The following is a 20,127-nucleotide window of genomic DNA, read 5'->3' as shown; positions in this document are numbered from 1 at the left end:
ACCATAATACATTAAATATTGTAAATTCATAAACTGTACTTTGACTTAAAGGTTTATAAGTCAGCAAAATACTTAGAGTGAAAATCTGCTATCAAAGTTAACAGAATTACAGTAGCCCCGTTATCTGCAGTTTCCGTAGTTTCAGTTAACAAAGGTTAACCAAGTATTTCAGTGTCCTGAGAACGAGGCCATATTCACATAACTTTTATTATATTGAACAATGTATTTTTATAATTGTTCTATTTTATGATTGTTGTTCATCTTTTACTGGGCCTAATTTATAAATTAAACTATCACAGGTATGCATGTATGTGAAAAACACATGGTATACATAGGGTTCAGTACTATCCATGGTTTCAGGTATGCACTGGGAGTCTTCAAACACATCCCTCACCAATAAGGGGAGACATTACTGTACACAAATAAAGGAAAGATACACAGATTATTTATTGCACATGTCCCCAATCCCCTGCTACCTTACCAACTCTTTTCATGCAAATTCCACAGTGAAAAAAGAACACACACTGGTAGAAGTCGGGGTGTGGTGGCTCACACCTGTAACACTAGCACTTTGGGAGGCCAAGGCAGGCAGATCACCTGAGGTCAGGAGTTTGAGACCAGCCTGGCCAACATGGTGAAACCCTGTCTCTATATGAATACAAAAATTAGTGGGGTGTGGTGGCGCATGCCTGTAATCCAAGCTACCCCGGTGGCTGAGGCAGGACAATCGCTTGAACCTGGGAGGTGGAGGTTGCAGTGAGCCAAGATTATGCCATTGCACTCCAGCCTGGGCGACAGAGCAAGACTCTGTCTCAAAAAAAACCCAAAAGAACATCAACTGGTAGATACTGCTTTATTTCAGCTGTCCTAATCTATATTATACTAATCTAATGGTCAGTCAGTGGAATAACAAGTTACAAATACTCCACAGTTTCTTTCCCCTGACCACCCCCAACCCTGGAGTCAGGGTCTTACTCTGCCCCAGGCTGGAGTGCAGTGGTGTGATCATAGCTCACTGCAGCCTCCACATCACCCAGATCAGGTAACCCTCCCACTTTGGCTTCTCAAGTAGCTGGGACTACGGGCACACGTTACCACTCCCGGCTAATTTTTGTATTTTTTTTTTGTAGAGACAGGGTTCTGCCATGTTGCCCAGGCTGGTTTCAAATTCCTGAGTTCAAGCAATCCATCTTCCTCAGACTTCCAAAGTCCCGGGACTACAGGCGTAAGCCAGACTAGTCACTTACTATTATTTTTTTTAATGGAGAAAACATACCAAACTCTTTAACAGAAGCTTTCTTGGAGATGTAAAACTAAGCGTCTAAAATTTTTTTCCTACATTTTTAGTTTTTAAAAAAGTTTTGCTTTAATTAAAAATAAAATCTTTGGCCAGCCATGGTGGCTCACACCTGTAATCCCAGCATTTTGGGAGGCCAAGACAGGTGGACTGCTTGAGGTCAGGAGTTCAAGATCAGCCTGACCAACATGGTAAAACGCCATCTCTACTAAAAATACAAAAATTAGCTGGGCATGGTGGCAGGCACCTGTAAATCCCAGCTACTCGGGAGGCTGAGGCAGGAGAATCGCTTGAACCCGAGAGGTGGAGGTTGCAGTGAGCTGAGATCATGTCACTACACTCCAGCCTGGGTGACAGAGTGAGAGTCTGTCTCAAAATAAATAAATAAAAGAATAAAAATTTTAAAAGGTCATGCCACTTCAAAGCAGCACAAAATTACAATTGAAAGTCTCAAAAAATGTCATTGTATTGTCAATTTGGTTTATTATTTATCTTGGCCAAGCATTCAATATCACTTAATATGCTGGTATTAAATTTGTCCAAAATTTTAGGACTAAAGAAAAATGGGTCTATTTATTTATAAGCTTTGTTCTTTCTACTAAGAATTTAGCTCACTATTCATAATTAATCAGCTGAAAATCACAAAACAAAGGGGAAGTAAAGAAACATTGAAAACTGCCAGGCGCGGTGGCTCACGCCTGTAATCTCAGCACTTTGGGAGGCCGATACGGGCGGATCACAAGGTCAGGAGATCGAGACCATTCTGGTTAACACCGTGAAGCCCCCTCTCTACTAAAAATACAAAAAATCAGCCGGGTGTGGTGGTGGGCGCCTGTAGTCCCAGCTCCTCAGGAGGCTGAGGCAGAAGAATGGCGTGAACCTGGGAGGCGGAGCTTGTAGTGAGCCGGGATAGCGCCACCGCACTCCATCCAGCCTGGGCAACAAAGCGAGACTTTGTCCCAAAAAAAGAGAGAAAGAAACATCAAAAACACTCCAAACTTCAAAATTTTAGCTAAGCAAAAAGATGAAGTCCCACCTCTCCAGGGAGCATCAGGGAACCTGCCATTAACTGTTAGCTTCTGCTACTCTGTGGAGGCCAAGAAGCAAAGAATACGGGGATTGAAGACAGACAGGAAACTGCCTATCTTCCCCCACTCCATTTCCTAATTAAGTTCTATATGCTGGAAGAGTTTCAATGCCCCAAGATGTGTATGTAAAAATAAGGTACGTTGGGAAAATGAAGTGCAGTCTAACTTGAATATTTATGGCAATGAGGGCGGGTAAGGCAGCATAAACAGCTGAAAATTATAGATAATGGAGGCCCATTTTGGTTAAGACCTTGAACATGATACTCTTCCCCCCCAAGTAAATATGACCAATACTTATTCTGTCTCAACAATAAGACAGGAAATAGGCTATAGTTTGAATTCTGCCACTAGGGACCTTGGACAAATTTTTATGGAACTCAATGGATAGATCCTTCTAGGTTCTAAAAACTAACATTCCTCCTCTATATTTGACAAAAACATTTAGAGAGAGATCATAAAGCTTAAGTTCAGTCAGTAGAGGAAGCAGAGGTACAACAGAAAGCTTAAGTAATTTACTCTTGAACAAATTACTTTAAAAATTGCTCTCAAAAAATTAAGAGTAGGTCGGATGCAGTGGCTCACACCTGCAATCCCAGCACTTTGGGAGGCCAAGGAGAGTGGATCACCTAAGGTCAGGAATTCCAGACCAGCCTGGCCAACATGGTGAAACCCTGTCTCTACTAAAAATACAAAAATTAGCTGGGTGTGGTGGCGGGCGCCTGTGATCCCAGCTACTCAGGAGGCTTAGGCAGGGGAATCCTTGAACCCGGAAGGCAGAGGCTGCAGTGAGCCAAGATTTGCACTCCAGCCTGGGGGACTAATGCAAAATTCCATCTCAAAAAAAAAAAAAAAGTAGCTGTCTCTCTCTTTGTAAGTACATCACGCCTATTCTGTGACAGTCGCTAGGTAAGTAAAGAGTTTTCCTTACCATTTCAACACACAAACCAAAATGAATAAAATAAAATTTACTCTGTAAAAACAACACACCTGATATAATACATGAAAATAACAAATACAATTTTCTTCTCTATCACTGATTCTAAGAAAGAAATCCAAAAACCACTTTCACTACCATGTTCTCAATCCTTAGTGACACTCAACATTTTGATCTTAAAAAAAAGGCCAGATCTTAATTCATAAGCACAAAATTTTGGTAACTAAAATGTGTGAATAACCCAAAAGATGTGTTACCCATTTCAATTTTTTTCTTTCCAATAAACCTTTATCAAGTTACCAATCATTACATTAAAATGTCCTGCTTCTCCTCTAAGAAGCCACAGAGGAGAAAAGAGAATCAAGCTGAACAGACCAAAAGAAAAACCTAGCTATGGCTCAGACTCCCACTCACCACTTACCTTTCAAGTACAGGGGGTATTACTAATTCAGGTCTCATGAGTGCAAGATTCTGCAAAGCCTGGGCTGCTTCTAAACTACCAGTTTTGCTAAACATAGCCAAGAGGACAGGCTGAATAATGCATTGTACAAAGTCTGTAACATCTTGATCAGTAAGCTTGTGGCTATCAGGCACAGGAGTTAACCAAGAGGGCTTCTTGTATCTTTCACGATGCAATCTTCTAACAATACTGTTTGGCAGCCGCTGAAGTAGTTTCATTAACTTGTTCTGGGGACACAGAAGCAAAAAGTTCTAAGTAGGGTCTACTTTCCCACATAGATATTCATAGTTGCTCTCTAGCTTCTTGAGAAAAGATTTTTAAAATAACAGTTCTTATTATCTTATTACAAAGAATTGCACAGCATAACTAGACAGAATTAAAAGTTACCAATTAATTATTCCTAATTATTATTCCTTTTATTCCTATTTATTCCTATTATCATAAATTCCTATTATTCCTAATAATTAATGAAAATGAGTTTCAAATTCCAGTCTAAAAAATTGCTAGCACATAAATTTTCCATTACATGAAAGCCATTTTAACTGGCCAACTTAAAAAAACAACAAAAACAGGTAACAAGATAAAACTGAAAAGATGGTTCCATGCTTCTAAGCCATTTTTGTTACCATTTTTTTGCAAAACTGAGGCATGTTGTCAACAGTTACCACACCGATATTGTCTTATTTAATTTATATGCTCTACAACACAGTAATTTAATTTAAATGTAAGCATTTACATATAGCTAAGGCTATGAAGGACAGAAAATGTATTATAGGTCACACAATAGGCAATAGTCAAGGATGACTATATCTTTAAAATTCCAAGCCCTATAATGCAAAATGAAGTTACTCACCAGCCAGCGCCCATTATTTGAAGGATGGTAAAAAGATGTGATGCTGTTAAACAAACCAGCTAAGTGTTTTTGCACTAGCTTACTTGGTCCACCCTGTCCAGATAAAAAAGTAAAAATGTCAGTACCCATATCATAATGTAAAAACAGAGGTCAACAGGCCCAAGCCTATATGTAAATCACTAATGCAGTTTATAGTCAACTTGATGACAAAAATCAATTCTACCTTTAAATAAGAGTCAAAAACAATTCCCTGATGAACTTCATGCAAATCAACTCAAAATATTCTACTACAAATAAGGGCAGCTTACTTGAACCAACATAAAAAACTAAAAAAATACCTGTCAACTTGGGATAGCAAACAGTGTATTTTACTGTTCTGTAGCAAATAACCTGGATACTAAAATTTATCACTAAGATTATCATCTTAAAATTACCAAGAATGCTAACATCAGGCATAAAAAACCTGATGTAAGGCTGAGGCAGGCAGGTCACTTGAGGTCAGGAGTTCGAGACCAGCCTTGCCAGCACAGGGAAACCCTGTCTCTACTAAAAATACAAAAATTAGCCAGGCCTGGTGGCAGGTGCCTGTAGTCCCAAATACTTTGGAAGCTGTGGCAGGAGAATCGCTTGAACCCAGAAGGTGGAGGTTGCAGTGAGCCGAGATTGCCCCACTGCTCTCCAGCCTGGGTGATAGAGCAAGACTCTGTCTCAAAAAAAAAAAAATAGGGCTTCCCTCTGTTGCCCAGGGTGCAGTGCAGTGGCACAAACACGGCTCACTGCAGCCCTCAATCTCCTAGGCTCAAGCGATCCTCCCACCTCAGCCTGCTGAGGAGCTAGTACCACAGGCACGTGGTATCATGCCCATGCTTACTTTTACTTTACTTTTGTTTTTTTTGTACAGGGTCTCGCCATGTTGTCCAGGCTGGTCTCAAACTCCCGGGCTCAAGCTATCCTCCCATCTTGGCTTCCCAAAGTGCTAGGATTACAGGCGTGAGCCATGGCACTTGGCCATATTTTCACACTTAACACAAAATGAAGCTGCCAGTGAGAACTGTGTGAGAAAGCAGAGCAAAACTCATTCAAACAATAACTAATACTAATCACTATCCAATTCTGTAGCCCCCAAAAATCCAGTGTCAACTCACTGCATATGTAAGATAGTAAACATCCTTCAGTGTTTGCTCCTACCAATTAAGAAAAATGGGATTTTTCTGTTTAACAATAAAATGGCAAAAACAAAGGGGGCTTAAATTTGTTTTTCTTACAATGAAATTTAAGAAGTAAACTTTTACATTAAAAAAATTGGCTTTTCCACAGGAACAAGCTAATGTGTAAAATGGAATACGAAGAAATAGTTGCAGAAGCAATATATGAATGATAAGCTAGAAAATTATAATAGAAAGTTATCCTAATATTATTTGAAAGATGACACTGAAATCTAAGCTTGTGAATATGTCTTCACTTTCCTTTAATGATGTCAACAAAATAATCCTTCACATCTCTCCCTTCACAAAGATTACTTTGTTAGTAAGCTTTATGTTCAATATAATGTTTCATGTGAACATTAGCAGTGAGTAAGTAATGGAGTCTAAGCACACGCAAATCCCGAGTTGTAATCCTACCCTGGGAAAGTCTTTTGGGTTACAAGTCTGGTTCCCGGACAGTAAAAATGTGAGACACTGCAAATCCCTCAAAACTCTAGATTTAGGACTCTATTTATAATGTCTATTGGTTAGGGAGATTTCAAAATGGTACCACTATATTCTGGATTTGATAAACATGAGCTTGCGACATCAGAAAATATCCAAGAATCACGTCACCAACCAAGCCACTGTTATCAACTTCTGTGACTATCCAGAATTTTTGTAAAGTTAACACGAAATAGGGGTAAACTATAGAAAACAAATATAATGTATTACAAACCATCATGGCGGTGATCCATATTACAGCATGTCCAATATCATAAGCATTTGTTAAAAATCTTGGGACTAACACTTGACTGCTTCCCACTGGGAGGTTCAAGCTTCTCAGAATTCTTGTAAATATCTTTTAAAAGAAAAAACAATAATTAAGGATATTTGCAGGTATCAAAATAATTCTTTAGTAAGTGCTGTATATTAGTGTTACTGAAGATATTCTCATTTTATCACAAGGGTTTTTAAGTGAAATTACATAGTATTTGGTAACTTGCTTTACTCTTTAAAAATTACATATAAATATCAACAGATGTGCTGTATGACACTCTGAGGTCACAGGCACAAGGACATAAAGCAGTTGTGTCCATGCATCCAAAGAACAGACAAAATGTGATTATTTATGGCTAAATATAAAAAGGCAAAAACACACATACTGTGACTAAACATGAAATATTTTGACTCCTTTCTTGTCCCAAATGCACGAATAGTTTTTCCTAAGCTCCTATTCCATGTCAAGCATGCACAACAGCACCAACCTAAATGCAAGTATCTTCTAGCAGATTGCTTTCCCTTTCAAAATTTTATGTGATTTGATTTTTCCCTAAGAATTTGTATTTGGTGATTTGATTTTTCCCTAAGAATTTGTATTTTAGTCAATCACTTAACAACTATATTATAATAAAATTAAATTTATATTCCAAATCTATCATTACCAATAGGTAGGGGCCCAAAGGTGAGGAGAAACGATTTCTCTTCCTCAATTAGTTTCTAATGGCCAAACAAGAGAGGAAGACATCACAAGCAAAAGCAAACAGAGCACTTGCATTCAGCTGCTCCCCAGCTTTGCTCTAATGTAAGTGTGTGCATCAGAATCACCCAGCCCTACTGCAGCTCCACAGGTTATTCTACTGCAGGTGAAATAATACTGAAGATACACCTGGAATATCTAGCTTTATTTACTATAGGAAAATATATAATGTGACCTAAAAAGTGGGCAACACTGCAGAGGAGCAACCAAATACGATACACAAAATGCATTGGAAGGTACAAATGTACGATGCTCTTGATAATATACTTAGTACTTTCCAAATTACTTTTGATACTCATAGTTCATATCCTGCATAAGAAAACACATCTATGATACCTTCATGTGGTCTAATTACCTTTAGAAAAGGTAATTGGACCCAGCCCTGTAAATCATTTGTATATGTGTTTACTAATGATCAAAGAAAATTTTATGTGCCACTTGGAATTGGCATAGAAAAAACATTTCTCCTTTATAACATAGAATTGTTGTCGGCGCTATTGTATTTATGTTCAAAATGTTCTTTTTTTTCCCCAGACAGAGTCTAGTTCTGTCACCCAGGCTGGAGTGCAGTAGTGCGATCTTGGCTCACTGCAACCTCAATCTCCTGGGTTCAAGCGATTCTCCTACCTCAGCCTCCTAAGCAGCTGGGATTACAGGTGCCTACCATCATGACTGGCTTTCCCCCAAAATGTTAATTACCTTTGGTACATATGGATCCCAATCTATGTACCCTATATTATCTGTAGCCAATCGAGCAAAGAGATTTACTAGTTGCTGAAAGTAAACAAAAAGGACAAAGTTAATACATTTGTTGTTGTTGTTGTTTAAGTGTCATAGTCACACCCCTCCTCCATTTGTTCTTTTCAGCAATCATTAGTGCAATCAATTTAAATAGTTTATGACTTAGTTTTTTTTTTTTAAAAAAAACCTCCAAATGTAAATTGATTCACGTCACACATTTAAAATCAGCTGCAGTTAAAATGCTCCTAAAAAGTAAAATGACAAAGCACCATCCACAATGAATATAGAAAAGTTTAATCCAACAAATATGCTGAAAATATCCACTATACATCCAGCACCATGACAGTACAGGTACCAAAGAAAACAAACAACAGGATCTTACATTTCATGCATTTTACAATACATGTGTATACTCCTAAATACTGATAAAACCAAAATAAATGTATACTTTTGTTAGAATACAACAAATAAAATAATATAAAATTGAGAAGGAACTGATCATAACAGGGCTAACAGCCAATCCTAAGGAACTTCAAGTTACTTACCAAATGATCTATTAATATTTATTTCCAAATTTAAAAAGTATGGGGGGGGGGTGGGGAAAGAAAAGAAAAGAAAAACAAAACTATAGGGGAAAAAAGGTATACTTACCCCCTCCCACTGTGGGAGATTTTGCACCGAAACCCAAAGGCCAATTAATTCATCAAACCAAAGTCTAAAAAAGAAAAATGTTGTTATGAATAGCAAGTGACTTTAAAGTAGTTCAATGCCAGGTATCCTTTGTATTTTTTATAATCTATTATTGTTACTGATAACTACATAACTAGAAAAAAATAATACTGAAGTTATAAACTTAATAAAATAATGGAGTTTTTGTCTGAATATTCCTTTCATGATTTAAGAAATCTGATCTCACAAATTAAACTTCTGCTTCATTACTAAGTACTGTCCATTCTTATTTAACAATTGCTTTCAATTTTCTACTTCCTTTTCCCTGACTTTCTCCTTTTATCTGTTTTCCTTTTATTACCCCTTCTGGCAATTCTTTCTTTCTCTTAATTTCTTAAATTAAAGCCCTCATCTTATTTGGGTGTCATCTCTTTACTTTCAATCTTATAACCGTTTTAGCCTTAACACACTTCAAGTATAATAAACTTGAAGTACAATAATGGCTGAGTTTGCAAAAACAATTTTTCTACTTGTTATTGCTTTACTAGTTTCTATATGTGTATTTCCTGCTGTATTTTTAGAATTTGTCAAGATATGCATATACTTACTTAAAACCTTTATGATGAAGTTCTGGAGGAAGGGAGGTAGGAAGAAATATTTCAAAGTAAGTGATGGCCTTTTGCATGGTTACATCAAAAGGGCACATTAAAGGTCGCCATTCTTCTAGCATCTCAGCTGTGGCATCTGCTGGAAAATACCTAATAAAAAAAGAAGGTTTTCATGTATCTGATTATTGGCTAAAAGCTCTACAACAGCAATATATATAACTTACCAAAAGGCCGGGAGAGGAGGAGAATATATATCATAGGATGTAACACAGTATACAAATGTCCAAACTAACACACATTTTCACAATACTAAAATAAATTCCCCATTTGGGCGAGGTGTTCATGCCTGTAGTTCCAGAACTTTGGGAAGCCAAGGTCGATGGATCACCTGAGCCCAGGAGTTCAAGACCGGCTTGGGCAAAATGGCAAAACTCAGTCTTTACAAAAAATTAGCCAGACATGATGGCAGCACACACCTGTAGTCCCAGCTACTCAGAAAACTGGGGTTGGGAGATCACTAGAGCCCAGGAGATAGAGGCTGCAGTGAGCCAAGACTGCACCATTGCGCTCCAGCCTGGGCAAGAGTGAGACTCGTCTCAAAAAAATAAATAAATAAAATAAAATAAAATAAAATTCCCCATTATACTTGGCATAAAGTAAATTCTCCTCTTGTCTAAGGGAATTTTTCTAAACACTATAAAGTTGACAAAACTCAGATAAAATATGAGTCACTCAAGTAACCTACAAAAGTAAACAGGGTTTTTGTTTTACTTCCTTTGTGCTATGTAACAGCAATTGAAAAAAAATCCTGTCATAAAGAATCTAGTCTAAATAGGAAAAGGATTACCAGTAGATAAGAAAGAGAACATCAGCCCAGCAATCTCTAGGCATGTTGAATAAACCATTGACCTTCCTTGGAACACAGAGTCCTCCCCTATACAAGAGGACTAGATGATCTGGTCTACAGGCTGTGATATTCCATAACTGTAGGAAACGGGCAGGAGTGACCCTGGAGTAGATTTACAAAATTAAAATCCAAAGTGTGCGTATATACACAAAACAAAGGTAAATAAAGAGGATACATGTATAACGGCTAAATACATCTTAACAGGCATTTTTCTTTTTTCTAAAGACAGAGTCTTACTATGTTGCCTAGGCTGGACCCAAACTCTTAAACTGAAGTGATCCTCCCACCTCAGCCTCCCAAGTAGCTGGTACTACAGGAGAGCACCACCGCATCCAGCCTTAAGAGCTTTAAAATACAAACAGCATATGAAAAATTCTGATTCTTTCCAAATAAGTTGGAAAACTTTTTCAAATAGACTTATAGGCTTGGCCCACACATCGTATTATTAATCCTATGATATCTTCATATACTTGTGTTAATTAAAATAATACTGCAATCTTCTATGTGAAAAATAAGATTATATTTCTAAGAATACTTCTGTTGAGTTCACAAAGCATTTATGTGTCAGGTCCTTGTGTAACAGATTGGAATTTTAAAAAAACCAAAAACAAACTATGCTCCACCTTCAAAGATCTCACATATCAAGGATCAATTCCCCTTAGTAAGTTTTCTGAGTCAACTGTTAACACTGTAATCCAAAATGAAAACTTGGAGTTCTATGAATTACCTATGAGCCAGTAAGTATTGAAGTGATAATCTAGTTTCCAGTGAGGAAACACAGGCCAAGAGGGTAACTGCCTCACATAAAATGACACTGTTCATTGGTGCTTATGACTCAGGGTGAATCTTACGTCGCTTGAGAGACAGATATCTCATATTCCGCAAATACATTTGCCCAACATTGAGTAATACAGAAGGTCAGCAATAAATATCTGGTTTATTAAATATGTATTTAAGATGAATATTACAAGCATATAATACATGGCTTTTCATCAAAAAGGATTCACTGATTCCATACCATCTAAACAGTCTTAGAATAACTTGATAACAACAAAAAAAAGTTCAAGTACATAAAATTGAGCTTTAATTAAAATTAAAGATAATCGGCCGGGCACGGTGGCTCGCGCCTGTAATCCCAGCACTTTGGGAGGCCAAGGCGGGTGGATCACGAGGTCAGGAGATCGAGACCATCCTGGTTAACACGGTGAAACCCCGTCTCTACTAAAAATACAAAAAATTAGCCGGGCGAGGTGGCGGGCGCCTGTAGTCCCAGCTACTCAAGAGACTGGGGCAGGAGAATGGTGTGAACCTGGGAAGCGGAGCTTGCAGTGACCCCAGATCACGCCACTGCACTCCAGCCTGGGCGACAGAGCGAGACTCCGTCTCAAAAAAAAAAAAAAAAATTAAAGATAACCAAAAAAATTAAAATTAAATTTTATTCACATTTATCTTTAATCATATGAATATAGGATAACTGGCAGGGAGTGGTGGCTCACGCCTATAATCCCAATGTTTTGGGATGCCAAGGTGAGAGGACTCCTTGAGGCCAGGGGTTCAAGACCAGCCTGGGCAACACAGCAAGGTCCCACTCTCTACAAAAAATATTGAAATAAAAAGAAAAGAATATGGGATATTTAAATATTCTACAGAACATAGTTGACAAAAAAAGTTATGAACCACCTTATTGGCATTACTCATTTTTTATCTGAATAACAACAATACTCTAGGAAATGCTTCCAAATAAAGATGATTTTATGTAAAATACGGTATTCTTACTTTACAATGGATGACTTTAAAATTTCTAAATTTCTAAATGAAATCTGAGAAGTTCAGTTCACAAACTGGAAATGGTATGTTGTGCTCAGTGACTAACATCACAAGGTCAGGAACGATTTATACTTTTCATTTCCTCTTCAAACCATACTAAAGATGTGGAAATGCCCACAGAAACAACAAGAGGCTTTATAAATTGAGAAGCTACTTACGGTCGGCAGCTTTTCACGAGTGTTTTGAGAATATTTTCTACAGAACTGGGGGGGGAAAGCCATTTGATAATTAGATTGGTATATTTTAAGAACACATCTAATTCAATTAATAAATACCTCTGAGATAAGCTCATACATTCAGATATTATTTGTTTATATGTAATAACTAAGCCTTCCCTTTCATACAGACACACCTACAAGGATTCACTACTTAAACTCCCTAATCTACTCTTTCCTTTGCCCTCATTTCGTTGTCTCTGGTATGAACTAAAGGGAAAAAATGTTACACTGGGAAAAGAACAAATTGTTTTCAGTCTTTACAAGGTAGGCAGCAATGACCATACACCATACTTATCAACACAGTGGCTTAACACTTCAAATAATTTTTACTAAAATACTTTTACATCAAAACACAAGCAGCAGACAGACCAAAATCTGGGTGTTTCCATCAGGAATTAGCTTTCACAACCAATTCATGAGTTCGATAACCCTCCAAGGCACTTCACGGCCAGCAACAATTATCAAAAAGAACAATAGCATCTCTTTGAGCAGATACTTATAAAGTTAGTCCAGTAACATTAAAAATTATAACTTACTTTACAACGTGTAGTTGCCTCAAGTGAATACGGGAGACCAACATAAAAATGTATGTATGAATTTATAATCAACATTTCTTTTTTAATAAAAAGGCCAACGTGTACTGGTTTAAACACATGACCAGAATGGAATATTTAAATATTTACTAGATCATAGTCAAGCAGTCAAATGCAAACAAACAATACAAACAATGGAGCACTAGGTAATTTTGAGCTGGAATTTAAAAATACATGGGTGACTACTTACAGTATGATATGTACAAGTAAAAATAAAATTCCCAAATCTCAAAAAAATGTATATATACATATATGGGAAAGGAGTAACTTTCAGGCAATGTCTCCACCTGATACTTTCTTATTAAGCTTTCTGAAATTCTTAAGTCCAGAAGTCTACCCAACTTCTCTGAAAGTTTAGGAACTAATCTGCAAAGAAATTCCAAGGAGTAACAGAAAGCAAACTCATCAAAAATAATCAATATATTATATAACCAAGAAAGGAAAACTATAATCTCATTACTTGGAGCAGTAGAAATCCTCTTTAATTTCAAAACTACTCAGAGAAAAATTAACTGAAGAGGCAACTAGGTTACAACTCACGAGATGACTTCTAAAATTAAAAAAAAAAAATACATGGCCAAAGGGCCATCAATAAGCACTGTCTCTGGTCAGGAGAGGGAGGTTCTTCTTTTTCTTATAAAAAGGCTAAGCATTTCAAAAACACAGTTCAGAGAACATTTAAGTTTGCCCAGCAAAAAAAAAAAAAAACAGGGCAAACTTCTATCCAACCATGTTTAAAGCTCCCTGAAGACCACGGCTGTGATTTTTATTTCTGGGCATTTCCAAAGTGCTTATAAAAAGGCCATCTGCTCACATATATTTATACTTTTCTGTCTATTGATTTATAATAATAAACATTTTATATCAGAGTAACAAAAAGGACAGATCTTGGGTCTTCTTTTAGTTTAGATCGAAGAATCCCATTTAGCAACAAAGTATAGAATTAACAGCTAAGTAAGAGTCATCTAGTTTTAAACTAAATTGCTCAATTTAAATGCAGATTTTTAAAAGGTAATTCTAAAATTGTAAACTGTTTATCCATGAAAATGAGCATAAGATCCACAATTCTATCAGTCCTAATGTTCGTGTTCTCATTAACATTACATTTATTTTATTGGTTCTGCGCTACACAGAAAACCTGCTGTTTTCACTTAGGACCTTTGCTATACCAACATACTTTCGCATAATGTCATAAATGATTCTAGAAAGCAAGTCATAAAAGGCTGCAAAGCTACATGTTTTCTCCGGTTCCCTTCACGCTTCAGAAGAATAGGAAGTTAATTATAACACTTGATAGAGTCACTTCACTTATTAGAGGATTAGGGTATGTGGGAATGCAATTTAGTTACTCGAAATAAAGTCAATTTCAACCCCTTCTTATACATAAGGCCTGTACCATTGGATTTATGATGTTTATCCAGAAAAGGGTACAATCTCTCTAACCTGTGATATCTGTATAGTGACCTTTTGTGATTCTTGTAATCTCTCAAGATGAAAGGAACAATGTTTCTGTTTAAAAATAAAATAAAAGGTTAAGGCTAGATGCTACTAGACTACATTTCACTAATTTTTAGAGGGAGTGAATAATCACTAAATACTTTCCAACTGTTGGAAATGTATAATATTAAACTGATAACAATTCAAAACACTTTTTTCTTTTTTTTAAATCAAAAGGGATCTACAGAGTGACTAAGCTTTGGATGGGTTTTCTTATACCCTTTCCTCTTTAAAAAGATACGTTAGGTTGAAAAATATATGTTAGGTTGAAAAAGAAAGCCACAGTAGAGCATATAATGGTTTACAGTTTGGGCTTAGAGTCAGACGGATCTGAATTTGAGTATCAGTTCTGCTACTTCCTAGTTGTATTATAGCTGTTTTCTCATCAATATGAGCAATAATACCTACCTCTCATAAAGCTGTTACAAAAATAAATGAGATAATGTATAGAATGCAGGTATATGGCCCAGAATTAAGGATAATAAATGTTATCTATTATTTCATACTTAGCCATAATAAATTGTATCCTCAATTTCCTTAAAAATTAAAATTTTGTGCTTATTTTGCTCTTACATTGATTCTACTGCCTCTGAGTAGCTACTAATTTATGACTTCAGGAAATCACAACAAAATAGGAAACTCCTCCCCAACTGTCACCCTATTATTAAGGGTAGAAAGTGAGTCCTTGTCCCAGTTCTTAAGCTCTTGTTCCAGTTTCAACCAATGATTCTGTGTGAATTTTCCTCTCTGGACCTTAATTTCCTTATGATGCCATTAATAAAGTAAATGTTAAATATTAGCAGATAAGCCTGAGGAAAACCAATAGTCTTAGCCTCCAGTTACTGAGACAGTGAACTCATATAAACTTGGAGGTTTATGCCTCCTGCCTCCTTGGCCTTATCAGGACAATATTCACTTCTAAACCAGGGAAAAGTATAGCAAATGAAATACTGAAGATGAGAGTAAACTAGACTGCTCATAGCCAGAAGTACTTGCAGCTTCACTTGACAGTTCTTGAACTAAAATTTAACTTCAGAATAATATTTGCTTTTTCATAAACGAACTGGTTAACTGTAACGATGGACTATTCTGTATATCTGACTTCATCCCTTCATAATTTAATGGTAACTGCTTATACAGTATTTGTTTTTCTTAAACCTGTGCCAAACACTCATCTAGTTTTACTTGCCTTCTCTAAATCCAAACAAATCCACCGTAAGTTAGACATTATCCATCTCATATCTAATCTTCAAAATCTAATATTGCTCAGTTAAACTAGTAAGTAGTCATTTTTCATAGCCACTTCACTCAAAATTAGGGCCAAGATAATTTCACCATAAAGAAAGGTATAAATAGGCCAGGTGCGGTGGCTCACACCTGTGGTCAGGTGTTCAAGACCAGCCTGGCCAACATGATGAAACCCCATCTCTACTACAAATACAAAAAATTAGCTGGATTTGGTGGTGCACACCTGTAATCCCAGCTACTCAGGAGGCTGAGGCAGGAAAATCACTTGAACCTGGGAGGCAGAGGTTGCAGTGAGCCCAGATTGTGCCACTGCACTCCAGCCTGGGCAACAAGAGCAAAAAAAACTCCATCTCAAAAAAAAAAAAAGTATAAATAGTAAGTACAACATTATCCTTACTGATGTGCATTAGCATTGACTTTTCATTAAAATTACTTTTAAAAAGTATACCTTTATGGCAAGTGTTAAGAAATTGTAATAACTCTTACCACTCACATAAAAAGAGCATGCATAATTGTTTTAAATGACAATAAGCCTGATCAACTTGAACTTGAACTATTTTTTAAATTTGCTTTTAAAAGATCAGTTTTTAAAGAAAGAACATTGTAGCACAGAAACAACTTTTGTGAGAAACACTATCCAAAACATTAATAAAATCTGGTAAAAAAATTTTCTTTTTGAGATGGGAGTCTGGCTCTGTCGCCCAGGCTGGAGTACAGTGGGATGATCTTAGCTCAACGCAGCCTCTGCCTCCCGGGTTCCAGCGATTCTCCCGCCTCAGCCTCCTGGGTAGCTGGGATTACAGGCATGCGCCATCACACTAGGCTAATTTTTGTATTTTTAGTAGAGATGGGGTTTCACCATGTTGGCCAGGCTGGTCTTGAACTCCCGAACTCAGGTGATCCATCTACCTCAGCCTCCCAAAGTGCTAGGATTACAGGCGTGAGCCACCATACCCAGCCGAATTTTGCTAAAATTTTAAATTTCCAAACAAAAGAATATTTTTAAAAATAAATAGGATGGTCTTCAAATACATTAAAAAATAATTGTAAATACCATATTAATAATCATGGTTTACAACCATAAAATCTTTTAAATTTCAACAGGTTTTAGGAGAAATTCTTCTCATCATTTGATTATCATATTAAATTTTGTAGCTAGAGATCATCCATGAGCTGCTGGTAGTAATTTAAACTCCTAAGTATGGCCACATGTGCCAAGAAACCCCAAACAGAGGTCTGGAAAATGTCGTTTCCATGTGGTGAGTGTGGGGAGCTGAGGACAAAGGATTTAACTGTATCTTAAAGAGCACCAATTCAAATAGCTCTTTAATGACTCAATAGAGAAACAAATGCCATAAACAAATACCAGAAAAAGAAAATATCAAATTTCTCCAGAGGCAGATTAATATGAAAAAAATGAAAATATAATACTATATGATACCCTTAGAACAATACATGTAAAAGAGAATAGATACTTTTAAAAATAAATTTTAAAAAGTAGTAAACAAGTTATGTAGGCCCAAGCTACTCATGATGCAAATATGAAAACCTTTATAACCACCCACAAAAACCAAATTAGTGGTAATAATACTAAATAAATGTATACACATAGCAATTGAAATATGAATTGTTTGTGCCCATTTGTAAAAGCGATCTATGCATAATTCTCCCACATTTTGTGAGGAGCAACACCATTAGTGTGTTGCCTATGATATAACTTGCAATATGCTAGTCAAAGTAAGTGTATGGGGCCGGGCGCGGTGGCTCAAGCCTGTAATCCTAGCACTTTGGGAGGCCGAGACGGGTGGATCACGAGGTCAGGAGATCGAGACCAACCTGGTGAACATGGTGAAACCCCGTCTCTACTAAAAAATACAAAAAACTAGCTGGGCGAGGTGGCGGCGCCTGTAGTCCCAGCTACTCGGGAGGCTGAGGCAGGAGAATGGCGTGAACCTGGGAGGCGGAGCTTGCAGTGAGCTGAGATCCGGCCACTGCAACTCCAGCCCGGGAGACAGAGCGAGACTCCGTCTCAAAAAAAAAAAAAAAAAAAACAAAGTAAGTGTATGGGATATTGTTTTATAAAATAAAACCATGTCCATAAGATTCAAAAGCTTCATTTATAAAGTAAATAATAATTCTTATATCACTAACAATTAGTTCACACTCATCTCCTTTCCAGTTTTACTTCTTCTATTGCATAAAAAACACTACCAATTCTTTCTCCAGTAAAAAGTAGACTGAGATGGGGATACAGAGACTAAAAAGGGTCTTTTGCCCTAGAGGCAAAAAGACAGACAGAAAGCTAGAAGGAGGAAGTAAGGAAGAAAAGAAAAGAGGGAAACAAGGATACAAAAAGGGATGGAGAGAGGATGGAAAAGGTAAAGAGGAAGGGAAGAGAGGGAAGTTGATAATCTTTGCTTCAAACAATAGAACTAGCTTTTAAAATCATGTTGAAATACATGCCACCACCCTAAGCAGCAATTTCAATAAGGACAAAAACATAAGGCACATAAGTTTAAAATTTGAAAGACAGTTAACAAATTAAGCAATCTTTCACTTTTGATTATAAAAATAGCATTCTAAAAATAGTATGAACACATGTAGTCAGCCGACAAAACTGTTTCAAAATGTGGCAGAATATATCTAAGATGAAAAAATTCAAAATTGTCACAGTGTAGGTAATGAGTATAGGTTGGTTATATGATTTATAAATTTTATTTTAGAATAATTACAATTACACAATGAAATGCTGAGTCTGTTAAGAGTTGAGAGTCAGTGCCGTGTTTCAGTCACAACGTGTCTTCAAAAGATCAAGAATAGTCACGGTAAAACTTTTAAGGACAAGGATGATGTGACACTTTAGGAAGAGACATGGTAAACATAATCAATAAGCACTGACTGACCAATATTAATAGAAAATTTCCAGACAAACAGCTCTTATCACTGAAGAGGAAAGCCATGGATATTTATTAATGACCACACAGGACTTTAAAAGCAGCACGTGCCTTTGCAAAGGTAGACCTTTAAGGCAGGAAAGTAGGACGCTTGGTTATAAAGCAGCGAATAAGAGGGCATACTAAAGAACAGGGTATCACTGAAGAAACTGCCTTATCTCCTCCTTTCATTTACAAAATACTTTCAGAAGCAGCCAAAATTATCAGCAAGAAAAACCTCAGAAGGATAACTGATCTGAACACAGTTCAAAGGTCCCTGAGATCTATGAAATGGTGAGGCCTGTCTATGGCCATTAACACCCTGAATGTGCCCAATCTCATCTGAAATGGTGAAGCCAGTAAGAAATTCCCTGACCTCTCATTTAAAGAAGACTCAGTCAAACCAGTATAGATCACGGTCCCTGTGGCAAAAATAACACCCAAAAGGAATCTTTACAAACAAAGCTTTTGTATTCAATTCTGAGTTTTCTTAATAAATATTGGGGCTGGATGTAGTGGCTCAAGCCTGTAATCCCAGCACTTTGGGAGGCCAAAGCAGGAGGATCTCCTGAGCCCAGGAGTTCAAGACTAACCTGGGCAACACAGTGAGACCCCGTCTCTACAAATAAAAAGTTTTAAAAATTAGCCGGGCATGGTGGCACATGCCTGTGGTCCCAGCTTCTCAGGAGGCTGAGGCGGGAAGACTGCTTGAGCCCAGGAGGTCAAGGCTGTGGTGATGCAAGATCTTGCCACTGCACTCCAGCCTGGGCAACAGAGCAACCCTGAAAAAGGAAGGAAGGAAGGAATGTAGAGAGGAAGGGAGGGAGGGAAGAAAACATAACAAATACTGGTAAAAACATACTTGCACAATGTACTACTCTATTTCATGATAAAATTTGCATTTTTATGGTTGAAATGAGTTTCCTTGTTTTAACACATGAAACTTGCAAGAAATAAATGACTTCTAACCACTTTACTTGTCCCAAACTGTCCAAAAACCAATTAGGACCTAAGTTGAAGATCATGTTTTACCTCCTCCATTTACACCATTTCACATTTGCCATCTGCACTCATTTTCAAAAAATTCTATGGTAAGGGACAAAGACTGTTGACCTAAGTAAAGGCTGAGGGCTAATCATACATTACATGAATTTAACAAGAAATAATGAAATAATGTAGACATGCCTAAGACTGAGAGAGAAAACCGCAGAAGTCTTTAAAGACTTAATTTACAAAAAAGAAAAAGGAAATTAATACAGGCATAGAGAATGGTGCTCTTCAAGAAATAAGTACACAGGCCGGGCGCGGTGGCTCACGCCTATAAACCCAGCGCTTTGGGAGGCCGAGGCGGGCGGATCACAAGGTCAGGAGAGCGACACCATCTTGGCTAACATGGTGAAACTCTGTCTCTACTAAAAATACAAAAATATTAGCCGGGCGTGGTAGCGGATGCCTGTAGTCCCAGCTGTGCGGGAGGCTGAGGCAGGAGAACGGCGTGAACGTGGGAGGCGGAGCTTGCAGTGAGCCGAG

At 37.3% G+C, this 20,127-nt stretch overlaps 1 protein-coding gene and 1 long non-coding RNA gene across 4 annotated transcripts in view; one reads left to right on the top strand and one right to left on the bottom strand.

Annotated features, from left to right (window-relative positions):
• The window catches only part of LOC144333772 (uncharacterized), a 28,479-nt gene extending 20,468 nt beyond the window's left edge, over positions 1-8,011 (top strand). Inside the window, exon 3 of the long non-coding RNA XR_013402777.1 lies at positions 7,891-8,011. This is a non-coding gene — a long non-coding RNA (uncharacterized LOC144333772). The remainder of the gene's footprint in view (positions 1-7,890) is intronic.
• The window catches only part of PSME4 (proteasome activator subunit 4), a 107,075-nt gene that overhangs the window by 64,051 nt on the left and 22,897 nt on the right, over positions 1-20,127 (bottom strand). For all 3 annotated transcript variants that reach the window (XM_015112361.3, XM_077959617.1, XM_077959618.1), the window contains exons 4-10: positions 12,267-12,311; positions 9,375-9,524; positions 8,749-8,812; positions 8,056-8,130; positions 6,556-6,678; positions 4,633-4,725; positions 3,741-4,006 (exon numbers count right to left, since the gene is read on the bottom strand). In XM_015112361.3, coding sequence (XP_014967847.1) covers positions 3,741-4,006; positions 4,633-4,725; positions 6,556-6,678; positions 8,056-8,130; positions 8,749-8,812; positions 9,375-9,524; positions 12,267-12,311 — 816 coding nt within the window. The remainder of the gene's footprint in view (positions 1-3,740; positions 4,007-4,632; positions 4,726-6,555; positions 6,679-8,055; positions 8,131-8,748; positions 8,813-9,374; positions 9,525-12,266; positions 12,312-20,127) is intronic.

The sequence above is a fragment of the Macaca mulatta genome, chromosome 13 (assembly GCF_049350105.2).
Source record: "Macaca mulatta isolate MMU2019108-1 chromosome 13, T2T-MMU8v2.0, whole genome shotgun sequence".
Taxonomy (NCBI): domain Eukaryota; kingdom Metazoa; phylum Chordata; class Mammalia; order Primates; family Cercopithecidae; genus Macaca; species Macaca mulatta.
The sequence above is the reverse complement of the archived record's forward strand: the minus strand, read 5'-3'. Positions and strand labels throughout refer to the sequence as shown.